Raw genomic sequence first — 25,330 nt, forward strand, 5'->3', positions numbered from 1 at the left:
TCTGCACGCCGCCTTTGTCTTCTACGAGCTGGCTTCCTGCGGGGCGTTCAAAGCACCCAGCGTCGGCGCGGCTCCCCGGCACAGCGACCGCACCCGCCGACCCACGGCCGCGCCGCGGGAAGCGAGAAGCCGGGCCGCGGGCGTGGCGGCCCTGGGGGCGGGGCGGGGCGCGCAGGGGCGGGGCGCGCAGGGGCGGGGCCCGGGGCGGGGCGGGGCGCGCAGGGGGCGGGGCGGAGCCCTGGGGCGGGCGGGGCGGGGCGTGCAGTCGGGGCCCCGAGCGCGCGGGGCGGAGCGCGCGGAGGTTGGGCCTCGGCGCACGCCGTAGCCAGGGCTGGAGGGGCGGGGCTTGGGCGGCTCCGCCCCCGGGGCCCGGCGTGGAGCGCGAACGGCCCGGGCGCGGGTCTGGTCGCCGCCGGCCGCGATCATGGCCCCGGAGCCGCGCACGCTGCCGCCGTCCCCGAACTGGTACTGCGCCCGGTGCAGCGACGCCGTGCCCGGGGGCCTCTTCGGCTTCGCCGCGCGCACCTCCGTCTTCCTGGTCCGCGTGGGCCCGGGCGCGGGCGCGAGCCCGGGGACGCCCCCATTTCGAGGTAACCCCCCGGGTCGGGCCCAGCCCGGCGCTCCCCGCGGCCCCCGCGCGCCGGTCGGCGTCTCCGGCCGCCCCTCCCGGCGGGGGGAAACTGAGGCCGGGCCGGGCGCAGCGGTCCCGCCTCCCGCGCGCGCACGTGGCGCCGCCGGTCCGCGGTGGAGGCCTCCGGGTCCGGCCCCGCGCCCCCCCCGCCCCACCCCCCGGCCCGGCCCGGCCCGGCCCGGAGGCCCCGCACCCCCGCGGGCACTAGCGCCGGCCTGAGGTGTGCGCGACCCTTTCCGTTAGATGAGCGGGTCGGGCCACAGGCTGGGTTTGGAGCCCGCTTGGGGTGCGGCGCGCAGGGCGTCCGTCCTGTGCACACCGCCGGGCCCGGGCCCATCTGGTGCGAACCGCCTCGCGGTCCCCATTGGAGCCGCTGCTCGGCCTTTGAACCAGGCACGGGCAGGGGCGGCGGCAGCCCAGCCCCAAGAGCTGAGAAGACCCAGAAAGGGACGCCCCCGAGGCCGCCTGGGGCGGATCACACCTGCCCGCAGTTTCTGATTGTTAGTCCCTGGCTTTTTGCCGTAGGAGATAGGTGGGATCCCACGGGCTGTGCCCCCAGTCCTCCTTGGTAGCACCCTAACTAACCTGCCAGTTTTGCTTGAAGTTGTAGGAGAGTTGGTGGGACACACGGAAAGAGTCTCTGGCTTCACTTTTTCTCATCACCCGGGTCAGTACAACCTCTGTGCCACGAGCTCCGACGATGGGACTGTGAAAATCTGGGATGTAGAGACGAAAACAGTGGTGACGGAGCATGCCCTCCATCAGGTATGGTGGCTCACTGGCCCCTCAGGTGCCTTTGTTTGGAGTTCTTTTGCTTCAAGTACAGTTTTGCTAATCTCTGCAAGAGGTGAGAACTTTTTTAAAAAAAAGATTTATTTATGCATACAAGAACTGGGGTACAGGCCAGAGGTATGGGCACTGACAGGATTCACCAGACACAGAGTGGGGAACAGAACAGGCAGATCTGCTGAAACACACTGCTGAGGGGAGCTGCGGGGAGACAGGAGGGGTCTGCTGTGCCCTGTGGGTCAGCTCCCTGGCCAGGGAGCAAACTTGTGCTGCAGTGGCTGTTGACAGCTTCATAGTGCTGAGACCTCACCCCTTGTGCCACTAGGGAGGCCCAGAGGCGAGAACTTTGATTAGTGTTCATTCATTAGATCAGAAGTTCTGTATGGTAAGGTGCCCTGAAACTTTGGCAGGAGATCCATATACCATAGAGGTCAGCAAACTGCACTCTTGCCAGTTTTTGCAAATAACTTACTTGGGATGCAACCATAAGCAGTCATTCATTCAGGCCTAGCCTGCCTTTGAAGTGTGGGCTGCTGGTAGTGCCCAGTACTCACAACAGAGAAATGTGGCCTTCGGAGCTTCTTAACATGAAAAAGACTTCAGCCTTGAGCTGTACATGAGTGGGTGGAATTGTTTCTAAACCAGATGATTACTTGATAGACCTTTTGAGAGAAACAGGGAAGGAAAAGACCCACTTAATCTTACGAACTCTGCAGTAAACTAAGAAAAGGCAGACATTGTTTTGAATGGTTCTTTGATTCCCAGTAGCCAAAATTCAAATTTGGTGTCGTCTACTCAAGAGGTTCTAACAGTTGGTAAAGCACCTGTCATACCAGCTAGAAACAAACATCCCACGTCTACAAATGAGAAGTAAGTATGTTCCTGTTTTGTCTTAAAGCACACAATATCAGCGCTGCACTGGTCTCCGCGAGTGAAGGACTTAATAGTGTCTGGAGATGAAAAAGGAGTCGTTTTCTGTTACTGGCTTCATAGAAATGACAGCCAGTACCTCTTTGTAGAGCCCAGGACAATTTTCTGTCTTACTTGTTCGCCTCATCATGACGACTTGGTGGCCATCGGGTGAGTGCTGTGCTCTCCGTATTGGGGAGCACCTCAGTCCCTTTAGTCCTCAGGTTAGATCGTCTCCAGGCGCTACCCTCTCCTCCGAGGGTAGCATCCTTTGTTCCTGTGCCCTCCAGGCCCTACTGTTTCTCCCTCTTTGTCTATTTCTGTCTGTGGTTTCTGTGATACTTTCCTCCTTTTGAGAGAGACCTTTTGAGAGAATCAGGGAAGGACTTCTCAGCCCCGGGTAGTCCTCGTGCAGAGACGCACCAGCTCACACTCTCCCGTCCCCTCTGCTGGCCCTCGGATGTGATGTTTGCTCCTAGGGTCGGCTGACTTGCCCTGTCTCTCTGCTTCCAGCTGCTCCCTCTTGACAGGGAGAGTGCTCTGGCAGGGAAACCACCTCCTCACCTATCCCAGGGTTGAGGTGCTGGAGTGGGCACCATCCCTCGCCATTCCATTTACTTTGCGCCCAAAGATGTCCCTTCACTCCAGTTTGAAGACGGGGCATAAGTGCTTTCAATAACACATGAGGGGGACAGTCTAGTGGGGGCTGATTCAGGAGACAGGCGGGGTGAGGTAGTAAAGGTACACGTGAGGTCCACGCTTTCACATTTGTCGTAAAATATGCACAGACGGGAAGCCAGAGGAGGTGTGTACAGGGCAAGGGAGTCCTGCCTGGAGCATACATACCAAGGCCGTGTTTTTGTGCTGGTGGAGATGAGGCGGAAGTGGGAGGGTCGTGGCAAGATTTGCGTGTGTGCAGGAGGGGCAGCGAGGATCTGGGGGGCCAGCGCATGGGTCAGGAAAGCTGAGGACCTGGTGCAGCAGGATGCTGTCTGCTTGAAGCGGACGGGCTTCTGTTCTGATGGGTGGCATCTGGTTGACTCGTGGAAGGGTAGGGGGTCTGGGTGCCGGAAAATTTATTTTGAGATAATGCTGTGATGGTGTTTTTCCCTGTAGAGCTGTCTAGGAGGGGGGAAACGTGAATAGGAGCACCACTTTGGAGAAGCGGTCTGCGCTTTCTAGTGAAGTAGAGATGTATGTGTCTCACATCCTGGCAGTGCTACTACTAGGCCTCTAACCTGGCTGCCTTAGGTGTGCACAAGAATGCTAATGGTATTGCTGCTTTGTAAGATCAAAAAGCGGAAGGCTTTCAAAATGCATAATGGGGTGGTGTGGCCTTGCCGTGGAGTACTATACAGTAGTGTAAATGACTATTTATGTCAGTGTGGGTGACTCACTAACAGCATCTGGGGGCAGGACTACATCATGTGTGCAGGTTGAGGTGTGAGCTGTATCCACAAGTTATACAGTCATGTTAGTAAATAGCAGATCAATGAAATTAGATTCAAAAAAGACCGCCTGATATTTATATGAAGTTTTAAAATATACAAAATATGTCTCTGTCATCTAGGAGTAGAAACAGAGGCTAGGAATAATATTACAAAACACTTGCAGAGCAGTTCACCTCCAGAGGAGAGACAGGTCTGCTCAGTGGGACGTACTGAGGATTTTGGCTCCATTGCCAGTGACTTTCCTTAGTCTGGGTGGTAGAAACTTCCGCGCCCAGTGCTGGTCGTTCTATAAAGAGCTATTAGAAGTCTCAGTTCCTTCTGAACTAAAAAACGACCACCTTGGGGCGTGCAAATGTAGAATCTCAAGATCTGCAACTTCTGTTGTGTGAGCAGTTAGAAAAGTCGGGTTTCGGGTGTGGCGGGACGGGTCCCTGTCATTAGCGCGATTGCTGGGCCTGCTGGTCTCGTACCGTGGGAGGCGCAACCATCCCACCGTCGAGACTCCGCCAGGCCCCGCACAGCGGAGCTCAGCAACCAGGGTATCATCAGTGGGGAGAGAGGGTGGTAAAAATCATAGGAAACACGAAAAGCGACAATACAAGATCATGTCCTGTCTTTGCCCGCACCCCGGTAGGCTGGGGCAGAGCACGTGCTTGGCCGCACTCGGCAGTAACGTTTCTGACTCGTGGTTTTTAGCTACAAGGACGGCATCGTGGTTCTCATCGACCTCAGCAAGAAAGGAGAAGTGATCCACAGGCTTCGGGGCCACGATGACGAGATCCACTGCATCGCCTGGTGCCCCGTGCCCGGGGAGGACTGCCTGCCCGCACCGCAGGAGGAGGGCCCAGGTGGGGAGAAAGCAGAGCACGCGGGGGGCTCCTTCGCCTGAGTTACAGTTGAAGGTTCAGGTGTGATGGATCAGATCTGTGAAAGTAACAGCTGCATATGGGGAACGCTCTCAAGCTCCCTCTCTTTCCTAAACGTACACAAATTAAGGACAACGTTGCTGCCTCTCTCCTAGAAGACCCGGAAATCCCCAACGGGAGAGCCCCAGCGCCCGGTCCCGGCATGAAGGGCTGCTACTTGGCCACGGGCAGCAAAGACCAGACCATCCGCCTCTGGAGCTGCTCCCGGGGCCGAGGTGAGAGCACCGCAGCCATCCATGTGGGGGCTTCTTGCGTCCTACTGCTGGGAGAGTGCCGGCTGTCCGAGCAGCCTTTCCTTTCTGTCCAGAAAGTTGTGGCCGGTTTTCCTGTGCCACGCGCTCCGTGGGTTCCCAGCTGGCTGTGCAGCAGGGTCAGTTGGCGGTGCCTGGGCCCCACCTCAGATCTGACTCTCAATCCGTTGGGCCCTGTCTTGCTCTTTTAGACACCCCACTGGTCCTCTGACCCCGAGAGGGTTAGCAGCAGGTTGAGGGAGTGGCTTCCCGCCACAGCTGTGGGCTCATAAACCTGCCCCCTCCCGGATTTCTTGCCCACCGAAGGAGCCCCCTCCGGCTTCCAGCAGGGAAGAGTCTCGGGTTTTGTTACTACCTGGGTTCTCGAGTCCAGTTGGAAACTCACGTTCCCAGACACACAATAGTCTTCATGGGCTTAAGTTGCCAGGACGGCCTGCAACAGCTTGCTGACCTGGGTCAGCCAGGGAGTGTCCAGCGCTGGCCCTGAGCAAGTGAGGTCTGAACTCCAGTTGCCAAGTGAATGGAGGCAGGTGCCACATGCTATATTGTGGCAGGGGGCTGGGGGCCGAGGGGCTGCAGTCCCGAGGGCACACCGGCCTTGGTTTCACCCACAGGGGTGATGGTTCTGAAACTGCCCTTCCTGAAGAGAAGAGGCGGTGGCGTCGACCCGGCGGTGAGAGAGCGTCTCTGGCTGACCCTCCACTGGCCCAAGGACCAGCCCACGCAGCTGGTGTCCAGCTGTTTTGGGTAAGTCTGGGGTCTCCCCCAGCTCGGGCACTTCAGCCTCACTTTCCAGACAGCAGGTGGAGAATGTACTGGCCTTGCTCCTGATGGCTGTTGTAATGAAAATTCTCCGGGTGTTGAGTCACTGACGCTAGGGGAGACCCCCAAGTGAAGCCTGGTGGTGGTGGGTAGGCTTGGAGGCAGGTGGCACCAAATTCCGACCAGTCTGTTCCTGTCCGCTCTGGATTCTGGGCAAGACCCTTCCCTTCTCTGAGCTCCAGCTCGCCACACGCAAAGCAGGGCAACCGAGCCATTTCCTGTCTTGGGGTGATGGTGGCCATTAAGCAAAATTGACTGTGCACAGGCCTCTTGTCACTAGAGATAAGTGACATTAATACATCAGGTTTCTGCTTTTTAAACAAGGTTGTATAGGTACAGCATGTAGAAACACCCTCAAACCCCCCTCCTGCTACTGCCCTAAGAAGAGACGCATCTTAAAGCATCTTTGGGGCTGTACAAATTAAGGAACATTTTATAATCAAAACTGTTAGGGTGGGCCTCCTCGGTGGGGCAGCAGGTTGAGTGCAGCACTGTGAAGTTGTCCACAGCCTTTGCAGCGCAGGTTTGATCCCGGCCAGTTGGCGAGAATCCCACATGGTGCAGCAGACCTCTCCTGTCTCACCCGCTGCTCCCCTCAGCAGTGTATTTCGTCAGTCTGCCTGTTGTGCTCCCCGCTCTGTTTCTGGTGAATCCTCTCACCCTCCGGCACCTCTGACCTGTACCCTAGCTCTTTTATAAAAATAAATAAATCTTAAAAAAAAAAAAACCGTTAGGGAAATCTGTGTAAAAGATAACTCCGTCGTCAAAAAGGCAGGCAGTGTACGGGACACCGTGCTTCCTGAGGTACTGTGTTTGAGAACTGCCATCTCTCCTTAAGGTTGCAGCGACTTGAAGTGACCTTGCACAGGCCGCTCCAGCCTGTGGCCACCTCAAACTCACACTTGTTTGTCCTCCCAGGGGTGAGCTGCTGCTGTGGGACCTGGCGCAGTCCTGGCGACGGAGGTACACGCTCTTCAGCGCTGCCGCGGAGGGCCAGCACCATGCCAGGATCGTCTTCAACCTGTGTCCTTTGCGCACTGAGGACGACAGGCAGCTGCTGCTCTCCACCTCCATGGACAGAGACGTAAGCACCTCGTGGGTGGGGCCTGGGCCTGGTGGGATGGGTGGGCTTTCCTACACCCTCGGCAATTCTCACCCGTGCACCCCAACACTCCGTCTCTGGGTTCTGAATTCACATTAACTGGGGGGCAGTGAGCACATGACCATCCTGGAGCTGGGGGGGCTGTGGTGAAGACTGGGTGTGTCGGGCAGAGGTGTGGGGTCTCTTTCAGGTCGCAGACGCCTCCTGGCTGGGGGGGGGGTCTCCCCTGGAGTGGCTTTGTTCCCTGGCGCCCTCTGTTGGCCTCCTCCCTGGCTGTGACAGGCGTGCTTTTTTGAGAGAGCCGCTGTGAATGCCGCTGTCTCGAGGCCCCTTCATGCTTACTGGAGACCCAAAGCTGTTGCACGGCGAGAGCAGGGGCTGCCAGTCTGGGAAGGGGGAGGCTCTGCTATGGTTCAGGGCAGGTGTTTTTGTTTCCAGTTCTTACCCCGCCCCCCCTTTGGCCCACCCTCTTTGAAATGTTGGTTTTGTTACTATTTCAGATCAAGTGCTGGGACATGGCCACGCTGGAGTGCTGCTGGACGCTGCCTTCCCTCGGGGGCTTCGCCTACAGCCTGGCCTTCTCGCCGGTGGACACCGGCTGCTTGGCCGTCGGCGTGGGGGATGGCATGATCCGCGTCTGGAACACGCTCTCCATAAAGAACAACTACGACGTGAAACATTTCTGGCAGGGTGTCAAGTCCAAGGTCACAGCGGTAAGGGGGCGTCCTCCCTGGGGAGCTCCCGCCCACGCAAGCGTAGGCTGCCAGGGGCGGGTGCGCCCGCATGAAACTCGCAGAGCAGAGGGCCCTGCCGGCCTCGCCCATCACCCGCAGTCCACTCTGGATCGGGCTTGTGGTCTGGACGGCTGCCCACACTGTCTCGGGCCTGTGTGCCCCTCGGCGGTAGGCCACACCCGTCAGTGACGTGTTTGAACCCACCTTTATTATTTTTAATTGTGTCCGTAGAGGTGGGTTTCTGTCTGAAAAGATATGAGCTTGGCGATGGGTGTGTGGCATGGTGAGGCCGCAGGTGACTTTGGCTTCTCTGTCACCGGTCATGAGAATCTGTTACCTTTAAAATGATGAGACATGGGGGCAAGACCGGCCCTCCTGAGCCCCTGACCACGAGGACCCCCTTCACGTGCCCCCTACTGTTTCCGCAGCTGTGCTGGCACCCGGCCAAGGAAGGCTGCTTGGCCTTCGGGACGGATGATGGGAAGGTGGGGCTGTACGACACCTACTCCAGCAGGTAAGGGCTGGGTCCGGCGCAGCTGAGGCGGGGAGGGGTCCTGGGCCCTGCACTCCCCACCAGGGTGCCTGCCCAGCCAGGAGCAGCTTCCCAGTAGGACCCTGGTGCCCGAATGGTGAAGACTTAGCCTTAGGCGCCAAGGGGCCGCCCATCTGCCCTTTGGGAGCCACCGGAGCCAACCAGCCGTTGGCTTTGGTTTCTCCTCTACCATTCTTTTACACAAGTTTTGAGGCGTCTGTGAAAGTTGAAGCCTTCACTGCAGAGCATTCCGTTCTGTCCATCTTGGTTCACGGCTGTGATTGGGTCGCGTCTGTGCTGCGGTCAGCTGGGCCCCGCGGCCCTCATGGTCACTGGCTCTCCGGGCCCCACGGCAGCCCTCGTGTGGGTCCCTGGGCGCGGTGGTCTCTGTCCTAGAGCAGCGCCCCAGCCTCCCCCCACGATGTTACCTGTCCACTTTGAGGACTAAAAATAAGTTGTTTTGTAGAATATTCTAGTTTGAACATTTGGTTAGAGTGCACTTGGAACTGAGTCGTCTGGTCAGTGGGTCAGTCGAGGGACCTTTCAGAGAAAGGCGGTCTGCTCCCGCTGCGCCGCTTTGCTTCAGTCTCTCTCATGCCCCTCCAGGCCCCCGCAGATCTCCAGCACGTACCACAAGAAGACCGTGTACACGCTAGCCTGGGGGCCGCCGGTCCCGCCCACCTCGCTGGGTAAGTCCGGGCCTTTCTCTGACAGAGTCCTGGGCTGTTCACGCTGACAAGAGTGGGGGTGTGCTAGGGGCTCAGGCTGTGACTGGTGGGGACTCCTGGAGCACCCAGGGCCAGGGATGAGCAAACCACCCGCCCGAGCTGCCCAGCGCGCTGCTGGGCTGGGTGCTCGCACCGAGCTCTGCCGCCTGCCATGTCCGCCACCCAGCCGGCACTTTTTAACTTGATCTGGTTCCGCTGTCCCCTGCGGTGCAGCGGCCTTAGACTCAGGTGCTGGCCCCTGACCCTCTGTCCCCTCAGCCTTTCTCTTGTCACTAAGTCGTCTTTTTAAGTGAGGGTGTTTAGCAAAAGGTGAACTTCCCTGAGCCGCTGGCCGTGAGACAGCTGTGGCTCCACCGTGGCTCCATCACTCCGAGAGCGCTGGGGTCGTCTCAGGCCTGCGGCCCTCGGCAGATGTTCACGGGGCCTCCTTGTCTCCTCATGCAGGGGGAGAAGGTGACAGACCTTCCCTCACCTTGTACAGCTGTGGGGGCGAAGGGGTCGTCCTGCAGCACAACCCCTGGAAGCTGGGCGGCGAGGCCTCTGACATCAACAGGCTCATCCGGGACACCAACGCCATCAAGGTGCGTCTACTCAGCTCCTGCACCAGCCACGACTCTGTCTGCGCGGCCACTCGGTATTCTGGGGAGGCTCACCCTGGAGCAGAGCCAGGGACTTAACCCAGAACATTCTGTCTCAGTTGCAGCAGTGACTGCGGCATCCTCTCAGCTCTGGGATGTAAATCATCTTTCTCAGGCCAGCTGCCTCCTGGTGTTGGCAAAGCAGCTGGATAACATGGCGGCCAGATTTATATCAAAGCTGCAAAAATCACGCGTGATTCCCGCAGGCCCTTCCCCGGACTCCCGCGCTGAGTCTCAGTTGCTTTCTCAGTCCATTCTCAGTCCTGTCTGCCAGAACTTTTTCGGAGTGAAACTGCAGACGTTGAGGTTTCCTTATGTTAAAACCAGTGTTTTTGTCGCTGCTCGTTACCTCTGTATCTCGTGCTCTGTGAGAGCAGCAGTCACTGGTGAACTGACTCACTGGCTTGCCTCGACCCCTCGCGGCCTGACGTGCGTCTGAGCCTGACATCCAGGGGCGACCTAAGGGGCGGGCTGGCAGCTGAATGGGAGCAACCAGCCTGGGCTGCAAATCGGGATCTGGACTCTCACATGCATGAGGAGACGGCGGGGAAGTGGGTTGGGGGGGGCAGCCTGGACGAGGGGCTGGGGAGAGGCAGCTGGACGAGGAGGAGAGATGGAAGAATGGGCTTCTCTGAGGAACCCCCAGCTGTGCACCCCGACTGGCCTTTTTCCCCAGGTGGGGAATGGGCTTCTGAGTCCTGCCGGGTGGCGAGGTTCTGTGCGTGGTGTGGGGGAGTAGCTGCTGTGCGGGGGCGCACTTTTAAACGGGGCAGTCCCCCCTCGTGTTTCCATTGGCTGTAAGCCACGTGGAGAACTGAGTTTTAGTCAAGGTCGGTCCGCTTTGCTTCTAGTACAAGTTGCCGGTGCACACGGAGATCAGCTGGAAGGCAGATGGCAAGACCATGGCTCTCGGCAACGAAGACGGGTACGTGTGTGCGTGCCTTAAAAATTGCTGGGGCCTGCTGTGCTCGATACTCTGGCTCCCCCTCTGTGCGCGGGGTGACCGGGAGCAGCGCCAGGGAGAGCATTGCCTGCTCTCTTTCAGCCCTTTAGGCTCCACAAAGGTCTCTGCTGCCCGGGACTCTGAAATCTCCCCCACTTTCTTTTAAAGTGGGGACCTCCATAGACCCTCCCGACATGCTCGCGGGCCCTCCGCCCGCCACGCTCACTCTTCTGTAGCTTCCCCGTGCGCCTGGCACCCATAGGAGCTGACCCTCCACTGAGTGGGCTTTTGAGAATACTGCCTCTCGCCCTGGTTTTCTGCACGAGAAAGGCCGGGACAGCGACAGACTCACCCATGCGGGTCACCTTTGCCCGCCGGGGAAGGGAGGTGTCTGCTTGCGCTGGCCTTGACGGACTCCCCACCTCCTCACCTTGCTGTTTCTCTCTCCAGGTCCATAGAAATATTCCAGGTGCCGAACCTGAAGCTGGTCTGCACCATCCAGCAGCACCACAAGCTGGTGAACACCCTAAGCTGGCACCACGGGCACGGCAGCCGGCCTGAGCTGAGCTGCCTCCTGGCCTCCGGGTCCAACAACGCTGTCATCTACGTGCACAACCTGCAGGCTGTCCTAGGTAGGGCTGCGCCGCCCAGCGCCGATCACCTTTCTCCTCGGTGTTAAAAGAAATGTTACTGTTTTGCCTTCAAAAGTGGCACCTCTACCTTACCCTTTCAGACAGAACAGAAACGTGACTGTGGAAGGCGAGGCCTCCTCCGAGTCCTTATGGTTCGCTGCATGCTGACCCTGGGCCTTCTCGGCCTGCTCTCGTGCCCACCACCAGGCTAGCACGGGCCTGGCGTTGCCGCCTGGGGGCAGGTCTCCCGAGCCTTGCCCAGGGGGCGTCGCGCGCACTCCGCCGTGTTTTTCTTCTACATTTACAATATAGACTTTTCTATCTTTCTCTGTCGCTACCTAAGGATCTTCCTGCTGTTCACAGATACCCGTTCATTCCATTCTGTGAGCAGGCCGTAGTCGAGCCATTCTCCGTCAGTACTGTCAGCGTTCAGTTGCTGTGCTTCAGGGATCATGCACCGAACACCCTTGCGCTACGTCTTTATGAATTTGAATGAGAACCTTTCTTATGTAAAATTTCCAGAAATGGAATTCCTTGGTGAAGGGATAGAGACAAGGAAAATATATATTTATATTTGTATTGATTGCTCCCCAAAAAGACTTGCCTGCCTGTACCCCCTCCCAGGGTTTGGGTCTTTCCCACCCGACACGCCGGCTCCCATGCTTGATGGTGTCTAAATCCTTTGGGCCTTGTTCTCCTGGTGGTTAACTGGTGGTTAAATCGAGGCCCAGAGATGTTGCTGCCTCCTCGAGTCCCACGGCAGGTGATGGCAGAGACTAGCGTCACGCCACGCCCTCTAACTGCACGGCCGCCGTGTTCTAGAAGGGGCGGCTCCCTGCCTGCAAGCTGGGTGCTTTTGATTGTATGACTCGTTCTCAAGGGGCCTGCAACTTCTTTGAACCCTCTTCTGCAACTTGATGAGCCGCAGTTAGGGGTGCGAGGAGCCATCTTTATGAAGGACATGGGTCCGACTTCTGAGCTCACGTTTTTGTCTAGAATGCCACGTGAGTGCTGATGCGTCCGCCTTGGTGTCACGTGCAGAAGGCATTGTCTCATTTTGGCAGCTTCTAGAAAGATTGTGAAGCTCACGTTTTTGCAGACGTCTGGGACCCTGGCTAGCTCCCGTTAGCCACTATGTTGGAGTCTGCTGAGAGCAGGATTGTGCGTGCAGCAAACTCTCGCTGTCTGCCGTGTTAACAGCCTCCTCTCTTGACTTTGGTAGAGATGATGCGTCCCCTTGTCTTTCAGAGAGCAGCCCCGCATCCCCAGTGACCATCACAGAGCCCTACCGGACCCTCTCGGGGCACACCGCCAAGATCACCAGTCTGGCGTGGAGCCCGCATCACGATGGAAGGCTGGTGTCTGCCTCCTACGACGGCACAGCTCAGGTCCTGCTGCTCCCCACCCATGGGCGCTCCCCGGCCTCCAGCCTGCCCCACGCCTGCCCCTTCCTGCACTCATTCTCACTTTACTCAGAAAGGGATCTTGGGGCTCCAGGAGGCATTTTAGTCTCATCCCACATGTCTGGGCCGTTGGCAGACAAAGAGGGGGTGTTTTGCTTAGATGAAAGAGAAAACGCTTATTTTTTAAGACTTCATCCTGACTTAACAGGATGATGGGTCGACGTGGAAGTGCTTGCTCCTCGTCTGACACAGAAATGGGAGCTGTCAGTCGCAGAAGCCGCTTCTGAGATTCCACTGTTAAGTCAGAAACCGCCAAGCTCTAAAACATAAAGGGGAGGCGCCAAGCGGGGCTCTGCGGTGGGCAGAGCCAGGCGGCCCTTGGCGGCCTGACTGCCCTGCGGGCCCGTGTTCGCTGTTGTTCCCGGACTGGTCTGCACAGCCCCACGCCCCGCAGGGCTGCCGTCTGCAGTGGAGGGTGGAGTGACTCAGGAGAGCCAGGGGCGTAGGGACAGAAGACTCCGCTCTGGGCAGGGCGGCCCACGCCTGGGCGCAGCACGTGCAGGTGTCCGGGCTTGTGCTGTGGGCGTCCTGTCGAAACCCCTCACCGCCGGCTCAGGACAGGGCAGTTCTTCTCATGGAGGGCCCAGGGGCCCCCGCAGGACCCGCGGTGCTGAGACGGCACTTTTTAATTCTTAAACCCTCCAAGCAACGGGCTAACCGGAAATTGTCTGTCCCGCGCCACCGGCCTCAGGTGTGGGATGCTCTCCGGGAAGAGCCGCTGTACAATTTCCGAGGACACCGCGGCCGGCTGCTGTGTGTGGCGTGGTCCCCGCTGGACCCGGACTGCATCTACTCAGGGGCAGACGACTTCTGTGTGCACAAGTGGCTCACCTCCGCGCAGGAGCACTCCCGGCCGCCTCAGGGTCAGTCAGCCTGGCCTGTGACGCCTGCCTGCCTGCCTCCCACCTTGGGGTGCTGGGGGTGGTGGACTCTAAGGGGGCACAGCTTTCCAGGGAGAAGTCTGCAGATCCCCCAATCAAACACCAGACATATGGCCAGACAGCAGGACGGGCGGAAGTTCAGTCCCTGAACTTGCAGCCGAAAGGGCAGGTCCTCATCCCGTCCCACACATCGGGCGCAGCCAGACACAGGGAATTGCGGGGCAACTGCTGCTGTCACCATGGCGGGGGAGGGACAGCCTAAGGGGGCCAAGCCTGAGGGCTTGTGGGACATAGTGGGTCCCCTTGGGGTGTCCGGCACGTAGGAAGACTCACGAGCAGTCAGGGCTCGGGTTTATGATTCAAAGAGGTCCCGAAAGGGCTTGCTCTGGTCCTGGCCACTTTGGGGCTATGATTCGGACCTTTTTGGAAGGAAGGGGCTAGAAACACTGCTCACCAGATGGGAGGTGTGGGCCGGCACCGCCTAGGCTGTCTCACGGCATGTGCTCTGCAACTCCCGTAGGCAAGAAAAGTATTGAATTGGAGAAAAAAAGGCTCTCTCAACCTAAGCCGAAGGCCAAGAAGAAGAAGAAGCCGCCGCTGAGGGGGCCGGGCAAGCAGGACTTCCCGGACGGGCTGGAGGACGAGGGCCCGCGGGAGGGCGCGGCACCCCTGGAGAACGGCGTGTCCGACCCGGAGGCCGAGGAGGAGGTCCCGCGGCCAGAGTCCCCCTGCAGCACAGCCTCTGTGGGTGAGTGGCCGCGGCCCGCGAGTCAGCTTGCGACGTCTCCGCCTCTCACCCCACTGTCCTAGCGCCCGGCCGAGGTGGGCCTCTGGGCCTCACAGAATTGTGCTCGTGTTGCAAAAGGCTTCTTAAGCCTCTGATCACCTGTGTGTGCAGGGGGTCCAGTGGACGGCCGGGGTGGAAGAGAAGCTCGAACCATTGATTCTAGAACAGTCGTTTGCTGGGCGTGGCAGGATGAAAGTGGCAGAAATGTGTGGTCCAGACCCTCTCATCCCATAGGGCTGCCCGCCCAGGTCTGGGTAGGTAGAGAGCCAGAGGTCCAGTGGATATAGTTCTACTTTTTCACCACAAAATGGCTGCACAGAGCATCCTTTACCCTTGTACGTCAGCAGCTGTGCTCAAGTTCATGGCGTGTGAGCTCGAGATCGTGCGTTCCCTTCACCCGCCCTGAATGTTTCCTGTCAGTAAAGTTGTTCCTGGTTTGTGCGACTGAAGGGGCAGTAGTACATTGCCCCCCGGTGGGTGACGTCCTTTGTCACCTGAGCCAGTTGGGAGCTCCAGGGCCCCGGGGTATAAAGTGGGGGTGGCCAGACACTTGTGAGTTCCCCTTCAGTCACTCAGTCAGGTTCTAAGAATGAAATTTCCAGATTCCTGGAGCACAGACATGAGGCGGGGGTGGGGGATCATCGCGCTTCCTTCCCAGGGTTCCCCGTGCTCAGCAGTGGGTCACACTGCACCAGGCCCTGTACTGCTCCTCCATCGGGAGATGGGCTCCAGGCTGTCTTCACCCACTTTTCTTTCTCCCGTGACAGTGTCTCGGGCGCCGGGTGCCTGTGCTCCTGTGGCCTCGGGCCTGGACAAACCGAGCGCCTCCCTGAACAGCAAAGCCGCCTCGCTGAGAAAGGAGGGCCCTAAAGAGAAGCCAGGTCGGCATCGCGTGTTCGCGTCCCGTCAGGGCGTCCTCGGGACACAGGCACCACCAGGGCCACGGTGCTTGGGGCTGGGCCTGATGGACACGCTGGGTGTACGTGGTCGTGTGGCTGGCTTCTGTTCTCAGCCGGCACTCTGCTGTGTTCCAGAAGCCTTACTCAAGAAGCGGAAGGCTCGCTCCACGCTGCCCCTGAGCACCAGCCTGGACCACAGGCCCAAAGAGGAGCTTCACCAGGACTGCCTGGTCTTGGCCACCGCCAAGCACGCCAGAGGTACCCCTTCCGCAGCCCCCTGCGGCCTGCTTGCAGGCTGTGCCAGGGAGGGGCACAGCCCCGCTCAGTTTCCGGGTGTCTGAAATGGGGACATAAAACAGTAACCTCTGTAATCACTTCACCTGACTTTTTGTTTGTACCTGGCAGAGCGAAATGAGGGTGTGTCGGCCGACCTTGAGGAGAGGTTCCACCTGGGGCTCTTCACAGACCGGGCCGCGCTGTACAGGATGATCGACGTGGAAGGTGAGGCCCGGTGACCGCGTGCCGCATGGGCTGCCGCCTGGGGCTTTGTGTCCTTTCACTTGTCAGCCAGCGCGGCTTTGCGCCCCCCTGCCGGCACATCCATATGCACCCCAGCCTCTGTCAGAGGACCCAGCACTGCTGGGTGCAGGTGAAAGCAAGAGGGTGACAAGCGAGTGGCTTCAGGCTGTCTGTGCTCTGGGAGAGGGTGCCTGTTGGCACCTGCCCTGCAACCTGGGGTTCCTTTTCTTTCTTCCCGCCTTTCCTCTTCCAGAAGTCCATGCAGGCAGCTGTGTCTGAAACATCTCCAAACACTGTCTCTGCTCCACACAGGAAAAAGCCACCTGGAGAACGGCCACCCCGAATTGTTCCACCAGCTCATGCTTTGGAAGGGAGATCTGAAGGGCGTGCTGCAATCCGCCGCCGAGCGTGGGGAGCTGACGGACAACCTCGTGGCCATGGCGCCCGTCGGTACGTCCTTTCAGCCGAAGCCTACATCTCCATGGGGGGCCACTAAAATGTCCTGCAGGACAGCTGGGTGTCTAATAAACTGGCAGACCACAGGCACGAACCCTGACTTGGCAGTGCAGGCTAGGCGTCTGGCGGCCCAGGTGTGCGAGGACAGACGCAGACGGTCCCTGCCACCAAAGTTGCAGAGGCAGAAGCCCCAAGGACCTCGTGTCCTTCAGTAGAGGCTGGTGCGGTCTGTCCACCTGCAGGAGGCATCGCCATGCATCCAGGAAGAGTGACGCTACCCAGGGTAGGAAATGAGGAAGCTCCAGATGTGGACCACAGCAGGGCTCGGTGGTGCTGTCAGGCTGACAACCCCCGAAGCCAGCACCCTCAGCAGACACACCATTCCCCACGCCACACACGGCTTCATTGCCTCCCGCCCCCAAGAGCAACCACTGTCCTGACTCCCACACGCTCGTGGGTCTTTTGAATTTGTTCATAACCGAACATTTATGTTGCAAAATGTGGGTCTAGGACAGGTAGATGAAACACAACACTTCCTATAACGATGGCTGAGCCAGAATCCGAATGTTCCACCGAGTGCAGTGACGTAAAACAAGACATTTTCCAACCTAGATGTAGCTCTTATCCCCTGCCCCCCCCCGCCCTCCACCCCTGCTGACTGCACCACCGTTTTCCTTTTATTTTTGTCCCAGCTGGGTACCACGTGTGGCTGTGGGCTGTGGAAGCATTTGCCAAGCAGCTGTGCTTTCAGGACCAGTATGTCAAGGCTGCTGCTCACCTGCTCTCTATCCACAAGGTGTACGAAGCTGTGGACCTGCTCAAGTCCAACCACTTCTACAGGTCAGTGTGGCGCTGTCACCAACCCGCAGCTGCACCTCCTATGGAAAGTGATCCGATCGCCAGTCAGACCTTTATGCCGCTTAAGCATCCTCAGATGCACGGAAACGCACACCAGCTGAACAACCATCAGTGCCCCACCTGTAACGAGGAACAAATGTTCCCGTATCAGCAGACGGGGCCTTTCATCTGTATGTGCCATGCTCTTTAACTTATTTATGTGGAAGTAACACAAATGGAAAAAAGAGCTTAAAATGAAAGAACAGCTGAATGAATCGCACAGAAGGATGTCAGCTGGCTGTGGCAAATTCAAAAGGCTCATCATAAACCCTAAAGTAGCCATCAAAAAAGAATGAACAAAGTAGCTACAGAGTCGGAGTGTAGTTGAAAAAACAGCCGTTGGTCTGAAAGGACACAGGATAAAAGGAAGAAGACAGGGACAGATGACAAGACAAATGGCAAGAGGGTAGATTTTAATCTCACTGGCCTGTAAAAGGAGAGACTCGGCCAGTGAGCCCAATGGCTCTCTGTGCCCTGGTTTATTTTTCACACACAGAACATTCCAGATTTAGTTGTGCCTTTCCCCATTTCTGTGCTCATCCCTTCTCTATTTTTTAATTTTTTTTTAATTTTATTTTTATATTCCCCATACAATTGCAACCCCCTTATTTTGACCCCAACCCTCCTTTCCCCGCCCCCCTGCTCATCCCTTCTCTAAATGTAACTGCTGTCCTGGGGTTCCTGTGGCTCCTTCCCATCCAGGTTACTGCCCTCCAGCTGCACTGTGCGCCTCAGTGCTCAGGAGCAGAAAAGGCGGGAATCTGTTGACACCAGCACGCGGTTGGGTCTGTCTTTATGCAGTTATTTATTTTATCTGCCTTTTTTTTTTTCCCCCAGATTTATTTTTTATTTATGCAAGAACCGGGGCATAGGCCAGATGTGCGGGAGGGTGAGAGGATTCACCAGAGACAGAGTGGGGAACAGAACAGGCAGACTGATGAATTACACTGCTGAGGGGAGCAGCGGGCGAGACAGGAGAGGTCTGCTCACCATGTGGGTTGCTCCCTGGCCGGCGGGGATATAACTGGCCCTGCAGAGGCTGCAGGCAGCTTCACAGCCCAGTGCTCAACCACTGAGCCACCGGGGAGGCCCTGTTCATTCTTTTTTTGATGGTTTCTTTAGGGTTTTTGTTGAGCCTTTTGAATCTGTCACAATTTACTGCTGGGTGGTGCTCTCCACGCCTTGCATGTAAACCCCACTCCTGTCCCCGCTCCTCCCCTTCCCACTGCTGTAGTTCTGCATCTCACCTGGTAACCCGCATTGCGTTATTAGGATTCTTGTTTGAAACAGTCATCTTTTTAAAAACTTCCATAATTTTGAAACTGTTTTTCATATTTGCCCAAATATTATTTCCAGTGCTTTCCATTCTCTTATGTAGATGCATAAGAGAAGTTCAGCATTCTCTGGCAGTTTATGAGCTTTCTCAGGCCAGGTTTAGGGAGATCCTCGTCCTCCTGTCTCCTGGTGTCTCTAGTCTGTCCTGTGTGCGTACAACTGTGGACTTCTAGTGAGTCCTGACCCGCGACGGTGAAGGAAATCAGACATGGGGGACTGTCATGTCCAGCATGCAGCAAATCTTTATTGTCTTAGTGCTTATTATATACTATTTTAATTGTAGCAGGTGTAACATCAAAGCATACCACATAATGATAACACGTATGAATGATTAGTCTGTTTTCTTACTATTATCTATTTACTTCAGACAGTAGGATACCAGGCGGTTAGTTCTCACACACATAATCTTATCGCCTCCTAGCCTGAGCCTGGGAAGTTCGCTCATTATTTTGTTGTTGTCAATCTGTGGAGATGTACACAGTTCACTTCCAGGCTTTCAACACCAAGTCCTGTCACCCAGAGGTTTTCCTCCAAGACACATGTGTTTTCACATGCCTTAGGGACTCAGGTCAAGGCCCTTCTGCTTACTGCGCAGGGTCTCTCCATTTTATTATTCTCAGGCTGTGGAGATGTAGAAGCCCGACTCCACGCAGGTCACTTTCCAGGCTCTTAACACCAAGTCCTGTCACTCAGAGGTTTTCCTCCGAGACACATGTGTTTTCACATGCCTTAGAGACTCGGGTCAAGGCCCTTCTGCTTACTACGCAGGGTGGCCGCCTCCAACATACAACAAAACAATTCAAGGTGTCCAGGCCCCGCGTGAGCTCTGGGCATAGTTCGCACACACCCCCTGCTGTGCTCTGTCCAGCTAAGTCCTCTCCTGCTTGGCCTTTGTGTTCCGTCCGAGCCTTGCGGGATCTTGATGGAACAGCTGACAGTACTTGCGTAGCTGCACGTCTTCCATGTGGGGGCGCCCCGCCTGGGGCTCTGGCCCAGGAGCCGACTCCCACGGCCTACTGCCTGTGCTTGCCTCTAGGGAGGCTATCGCTGTTGCCAAGGCCCGGCTACGCCCCGAGGACCCGATCCTGAAGGACCTGTACCTCAGCTGGGGAGCCGTCCTGGAGAAAGATGGCCACTATGCTGTGGCCGCCAAGTGGTGAGCCCAGGGCAGGAGCCACCGGGCAGGGAGAGCAGGACCGGGGCAAAGCAGTGTTAGCAGTGCGGGGAGGGGCCTGGGAAGGGCCCGTGCGTTTGACTCAGCTCACCAGGGCCCCCCTGATGTTTGTATATGTTGGGCCATGAAACAGGCCAAGCGGGGACATGAACCCTCCTGGTGGATTCGGTTCAGCGAGGCGGGGCCCTTTCCCTCGGCCCGGCTGGCCCACAGGCCCACAGGCGCGGAGGGTCTGTCCTGGGGGCGGGCACGGAGCCTGTTTCTGACTCCTCATTCGGGCTTTCTTTTAAATCACAGCTACTTAGGGGCCACTTCCGCATATGACGCAGCCAAAGTTTTGGCCAAAAAGGGGGACGCAGCGTCCCTCAGAACGGCTGCGGAGCTGGCTTCCATCGCAGGCGAGGACGAGCTCTCCGCCTCCCTGGCTCTCCGCTGTGCCCAGGAGCTGCTCCCGACCAGAAACTGGGTGGGGGCCCAGGACGCGCTGCGGCTCCATGCCAGCCTGGAGGTGGGTGTGGTTGTCTCAGCAGTCACGTGGCGGGCGGCCAGTCAGGTGCCAAGGGACAGCTGGGCCCACAATCCAAGCTGTGCCAACCTACAATCACCTTAGGCCCGACGGCCAGGCCCGGCCATGCCGATGCGCAAGGCCTTCCAGGGGCCTCTGCCTCCCTGGTGGGGCCGGTGCATCTTCGTCACCATCAACAGCCCGGGGCGGGGGCACGGAAACCAGGTGCTGGGGGCGTGAGGAGTCTCCGTGCTCTCCGTTCGGTGCTCATTCCTTCCCAGCTGGTTAAAAATGAGCAACGTAGCTGCCGCCTTCCTGGCACATTGACAGAAACAGCTCTCAGGGTGTCCACGCTCTGTCTGGGCCCAGAGACGGGTCCATTTTGGACAACTTTGTGGGTCAGACGCTAAGCAGAGAGTTCAGGCTCCTGTTTCCTTCTCAGAGTAAGTGGGTCCAAAGACACTGCTTGGCTGGACGGAAGAAGGTTCCACCCTTGGAACCGCCAGAGAGAAGTGGAGGCCAGAGTCTGTTCATGTAGAAAACGACCCAGTCTGGAGAGATGTTAACTTGCCCACAATCAAAAAAAAAAGATTTCCAGAATCATTATTTGGCATTTCATTTTCTCTTAAATAGCATTTTTACCAAAGCGAGAACACCCGAAAGTTCCCCCTGCACGTCCTGGCGAGGACCGCCGTGGTGTGGCCGAGACCTCCCGAGCCGCACCCAGGTGTTCCCCGGGCTGCCGCAGGGCGCCGGCGCCACGAGCCCGGCTAGGAGACCTCCCAGGCCCGCGCCCTGCTCTCCCGCAGCCCCTGAGCCATGCCCTTCCCACCCCGGCCTCACAGCCGCACGGCTGCCACCCCAGCACCCCCACCCCTTTCTCTTGAAGTCGGGGTGAGGGAAGCTGCCCATTTTTCCCACACCAGGCCTCTGTCCTGGGGGTCTGGCCCGGGGTTCCAGTATGAAAATGGTCGCCAGCACCACAGGCTCTGGGTAGGCCTCCCCCAAAGGCTCCTGGAGAGGCGTCGTTAGGCCACGCCTCTCCTCACGGGTCGTGGGCCCCATGGGGAGGAGCTGTGCTTGCCCGGCATCACGGTTCCCCCTCTGCCCCGCCCCAGGGCCAGAGACTGGTGTTCTGCCTCCTCGAGCTTCTGTCTCAGCGCCTGGAGGAGAGGCAGCCCCCTGACAGCAGGGGCCCCTGCGGCTCCCACAACGCCTGGGCTGCGGGCCCTGACGGCCCCTTCGTGGAGTGGGTGACGGCCGTGTGGACGGACGCCCTGGGCCTGGACACCCCCGAGCGGCGGCGGACAGCGTCTCAGCAGCTGCGCAGCGTCAAGTACCCGAGCGCGACCACCAACACCGCCTCCAAACAGGTACCGCACCATGGCCGAGCCGGGCAGGCCCAGGTGGCCTGGAGAGGCCCCTCAGGACAGAACGGGGGCCACGGAGAGGGCGTTGGTTCCCCCCACGGGGTCGTCAGCTCTCACATCTTCCTGTTTTCCTTGAGGGGTGGTTCAGGGTTTGCTCTCGCATGTTCTCTGGTTCTCGGTGAAATCAGCCATCCAGGTGAGGGCCCCATGGCCCACCCTGCTCCCAGGGCAGCACCTGAGCCAGCCCACGAGTCGGGGCTGCCCTGCCTGCTCCCCCGAGCCGCCCAGGGACCGGTGACTTTTTCTTTTGAAAACAAGGGAACATTATTTTGGAGAAAGCAGACCTCTCCCACTGCCGGGCACTGCAGAGCAGCGAGCCAGCCCAGAGGCGTCCCTGAGGCAGGGCTGTGCTGGCCACAGACTTGTGTGTGGACATCCAGGGGCTCAGCTCTCCATGGCCAGAGTGGGGACACCTAGCTGTGCAACGGGGGGCAGGGGGCACGCACCCAGCAACGGAGAGCTCGTCCTGAGGGGTGGGGCGGGGGCAGGGGCAGGAGCCCGGGTGAGTGGGCGGGAAGTCTCCGTGCCCTGGATCGTCGCTCACTTTCAGCTGCGCTTCGAATTCTGGAGACGCTTTTGCTCAGGACGGACGCCGGTGCCAGGGCCTTGGCACGGGCAGCTTTAGCGCTGGCGGCGGGGCGGTGGGCCTGTGGGGCAGCTGGGTGTCGGGTGCAAGCCGTGGGGCGCTGACAGACTCTGGCCCGCCCTCCAGTTCCTGCTCCACGTCTGCCATGACCTGACGCTGGCGGTGCTGAGCCAGCAGGAGGCCTGCTGGGCCGCGGCGGTGGAGGCCCTGCTGCGGGCCGTGGTGCGCAGCTACGATGCGGGCAGCTTCACCGTCATGCAGGAGGTGCTCGCCGCCTTTCTTCCTGAGGGTGAGTGGCTGCCCCGCGGGGCCCCAAGCGAGACTGGCCCATGGTGCCACTTTGTGGGGATGGCGGGGGGACTTGCAAGTCTGAGGGCTCGGCCAGGTGCTGGCCGTCAGGCGGGTGCACGGGCCTCCGGCAGCAGCAGCGTCACTGAAGGGTCCTCGTGCTTTTCAGCATCGCTGTGGGCTCTCACCCCCTGGGGTGCCCAGAGCACGGTCGGAGCCCCTCTGGCTCCTGGCTGGCCTTCAGAGCTTGCAGGCGGGAAGCCACGCTCTGGCAGCTGCCGTGTGTTCACGGGAAGTCCTTTTCTCCCACTAGGCTGTGACCCCTTGAGGGACAAACTGGGTGAGCAGCAGGCCCCTGCCACAGCGGCTCTCAGGAGTCTGGAGGCCTTCTTCGCTTACGGACGTCTGTATGAGTTCTGGTGGTCTCTCTCCAGAACCTGCCCGGCAGCCGGGGTCTGGGCCAGGGCTGCCCACGGAAGGACAGCCCCTGCTGAGCAGAGTCCACAGCCGGACAGTGCTGGCCCCCAGCAAGCTGCGTCCACTGCTGCTCAGCCAGAGCCCAGTGCGCACCCCGCCTGGGAAGGGGGGCATCCCGCCCAGGAAGTGAAGCGTCTCACTGAGGAAGGGGAGCACCCCACCCATGAAGGGGAGTTCCTTGCCCAGGAAGGGGAGCACCCCGCCCAGAAAGAGGAGCATCTCACTGAGGAAGGGGAGCACCTTGCCCAGGAAGGGGAGTGCCTTGCCCAGGAAGGGGAGCACCCCACCCAGGAAGGGGAGCACCCCGCCCAGGAAGAGGAGCATCTCACTGAGGAAGGGGAGCACCCCACCCATGAAGGGGAGCATCTCGCCCAGGAAGGGGCGTGCCCCGCCCATGAAGGGGAGTACCTCGCCCAGGAAGGGGCGCACCCCGCCCAGGAAGGGGAGCACCCTGTCCAGGAAGAGGAGCACCTTGCCCAGGAAGGGGCACACCTGCCTGCTGCTTGCTGGGGGCTTCTTTCAGACGAACATGCCAGTCTCCAGGCTTCCCAGAGGACTGTGGCCGAAGTCCAGGAGACCTTGGCAGAAATGATCCGCCGGCACCAGAAGAGTCAGCTCTGTAAATCCACGGTGAATGGGTCCATTGAGGAAGAACCGGAACCAGAAGCAGAACTGCCCTCCCTCAATGCTCAGAGCCGGTGGTAAGTCAGCTGGAGCTGATGGAGGGGTTGGGTCGCCCCGTCAGGTCCGGACCCTGCAGGTAGGGGGCCCAGCCACCGTCTGAGCTTCAGTTCCTCATCTGTAGGTGGTGGTTTTGCGAATTAAATGAAAGCGTGTGTCACTCATCACCCGGCACAGCAAAGCTCCGCCTCTATGCAACAAGAAAGTTCACCCCCAAAATCAATCGTGTGAAGCGTCGAGCTGAGTTACTACGCTGTTAATGACTTGCTTTCGATGGTCTGAGCACTCACAGAACGCACTGCCCACCGAGCTGAGGGAACCCCATGGGGCCAGAGGGCTGGCATGGCGGTCATGTCCCTGAGGGGGCCGTCGCGTCACTGCGGGGGCTGGCCCTTGCCACGGGACACCGGCTGCAGGCATTTGGGGCGATTCAGGGTCACGATGGGCCTCGCAGCCAGGGGCTTGGGCTGTCGTTACTGACATTAAACGTTCTTAATGAAGAACGTTGCTCAAAAAATGCACCCGTTGGGATCAGAGTCAGCATCCCCCGGCCACCCCCCGCCTCCCCCAACGAAGCCAGCTCCCTGCAGGCCCTGCACGTGCTGTGTCCGAGGCCAGGGCCTCAGCGCTGAGGCTGAAAGCGTGTTCTGGCAATTTGATGTCACATCACATTCCTGTTGGCATCTCTTGACCTCTGTATTTTAAAATGGGGGATGAAGGGCCGGGTGCCAAAGGGGCTTTCGTTCATAGGGAGAGGGGAAAGTTAGCCACCGTGAGACAGGTGACTCTGCTGTCTTTATGCTATTACCAGTGAAGAAGAAAATGAGCCGGTTTCTCTGCCTGAACTAACTAAACGGCTTACGGAGGCGAATGCCAGAATAGCTGAGTGTCCGGAGCGTGTCAAGGTAGGTTTCTAGCTGCGCGTGTGGGGGCACAGTGTTTACACGTGTTACCAGATGTTGCCGCGAAACTTCAAGGCCGCCGGCGGCTTCGCTCTTCAGTTTCTGAAGTCTGTGCATTTGGACAGGCTTGAAGTTGTAGGATCCCGGGTGCTGCCTTTGGTTGGCTAAAACCTTGTGTGAGAGCAGGATTGACAAGAGGTCATTTCAGTGCCTCAGTCTTGCTAGACCAGCCCGTTCCGTAACAAGTAAGAGGTCAGATTCCAATCACTGCCTCCATATGGAAAGGTATGTTTGTTCTCAAAGTGACAAGAAAATCTCGTCTTTCACTAACTGGAGCATTCAGGAAGGTGGTGTCCTTCGAGGGGGCCGCCCCGGCGGACGCCGGAGTCTCACCTCCCAAGAGGAGCCGGCACCTCTCGGGATGGGCGGGCGTGGGGCCCTCTGGGGCCTGTGGCTCCTGTAAATGCCGACATCCTCTGTGTCTCCCCCCAGACCTGGCCCTTCCCGGACGTGCTCGAGTGCTGCTTGGTCCTGCTCCATGTGGAGGCCCAGTGCCCCGGCGCCGTGCCCCAGGATGTGCAGCGGCGGGCTCGCGAGCTCCTCCAGGAGTACGGCCGCTCCAGGGCGCACAGGCGGCACTGCCAGGCCTTCTGCACCTGAGCTGCCGGCCCTCCAGAAGCAGCTGGTCCGAACTTTGGACTCTTGGCCTCTGCCACCCGCCTCACCAGTGACCTCACGCTGGCCCAGACGGCACAGCTCCGCCCGGACTCGGGGCTGTGGGCCCTGACCCCGCAGAGCGGCCATGTGGCCCGTGTCCTTCACACGCTGCCTCTCCCAAGGTTCTGCTGGGTCATAAATGTTGCCCGCGTCCGAGGTGGCTGGCTGCGTTCTGTGACTCGCTCTTTTTTCACTGGTTCTTGTTGCTCTGGGCTCCCCTGCCAAGGCCAGAGTTGGAGTGTGAA

At 58.8% G+C, this 25,330-nt stretch overlaps 1 protein-coding gene across 1 annotated transcript; it reads left to right on the forward strand.

Annotated features, from left to right (window-relative positions):
- Positions 1-424: 424 nt before the first annotated feature.
- Positions 425-25,146, forward strand: GEMIN5 (gem nuclear organelle associated protein 5; the record flags this gene model as incomplete). Its single annotated transcript, XM_084242494.1, has 28 exons — positions 425-590; positions 1,236-1,396; positions 2,319-2,500; positions 4,477-4,628; positions 4,802-4,921; positions 5,572-5,704; positions 6,698-6,863; positions 7,382-7,594; positions 8,044-8,129; positions 8,754-8,836; positions 9,320-9,456; positions 10,365-10,438; positions 10,907-11,088; positions 12,337-12,476; positions 13,243-13,414; positions 13,953-14,180; positions 14,987-15,100; positions 15,254-15,376; positions 15,524-15,619; positions 15,950-16,087; positions 16,786-16,933; positions 19,362-19,481; positions 19,797-20,007; positions 21,123-21,377; positions 22,147-22,309; positions 22,622-23,486; positions 24,278-24,371; positions 24,861-25,146. 28 exons carry the CDS (start codon positions 425-427, stop codon positions 25,026-25,028), a joined length of 4,890 nt encoding a protein of 1,629 aa, XP_084098620.1. The 3' UTR covers positions 25,029-25,146.
- Positions 25,147-25,330: the final 184 nt, after the last annotated feature.

Source organism: Talpa europaea (genome assembly GCF_964194135.1).
Source record: "Talpa europaea genome assembly, chromosome: 9".
Classification (NCBI taxonomy): domain Eukaryota; kingdom Metazoa; phylum Chordata; class Mammalia; order Eulipotyphla; family Talpidae; genus Talpa; species Talpa europaea.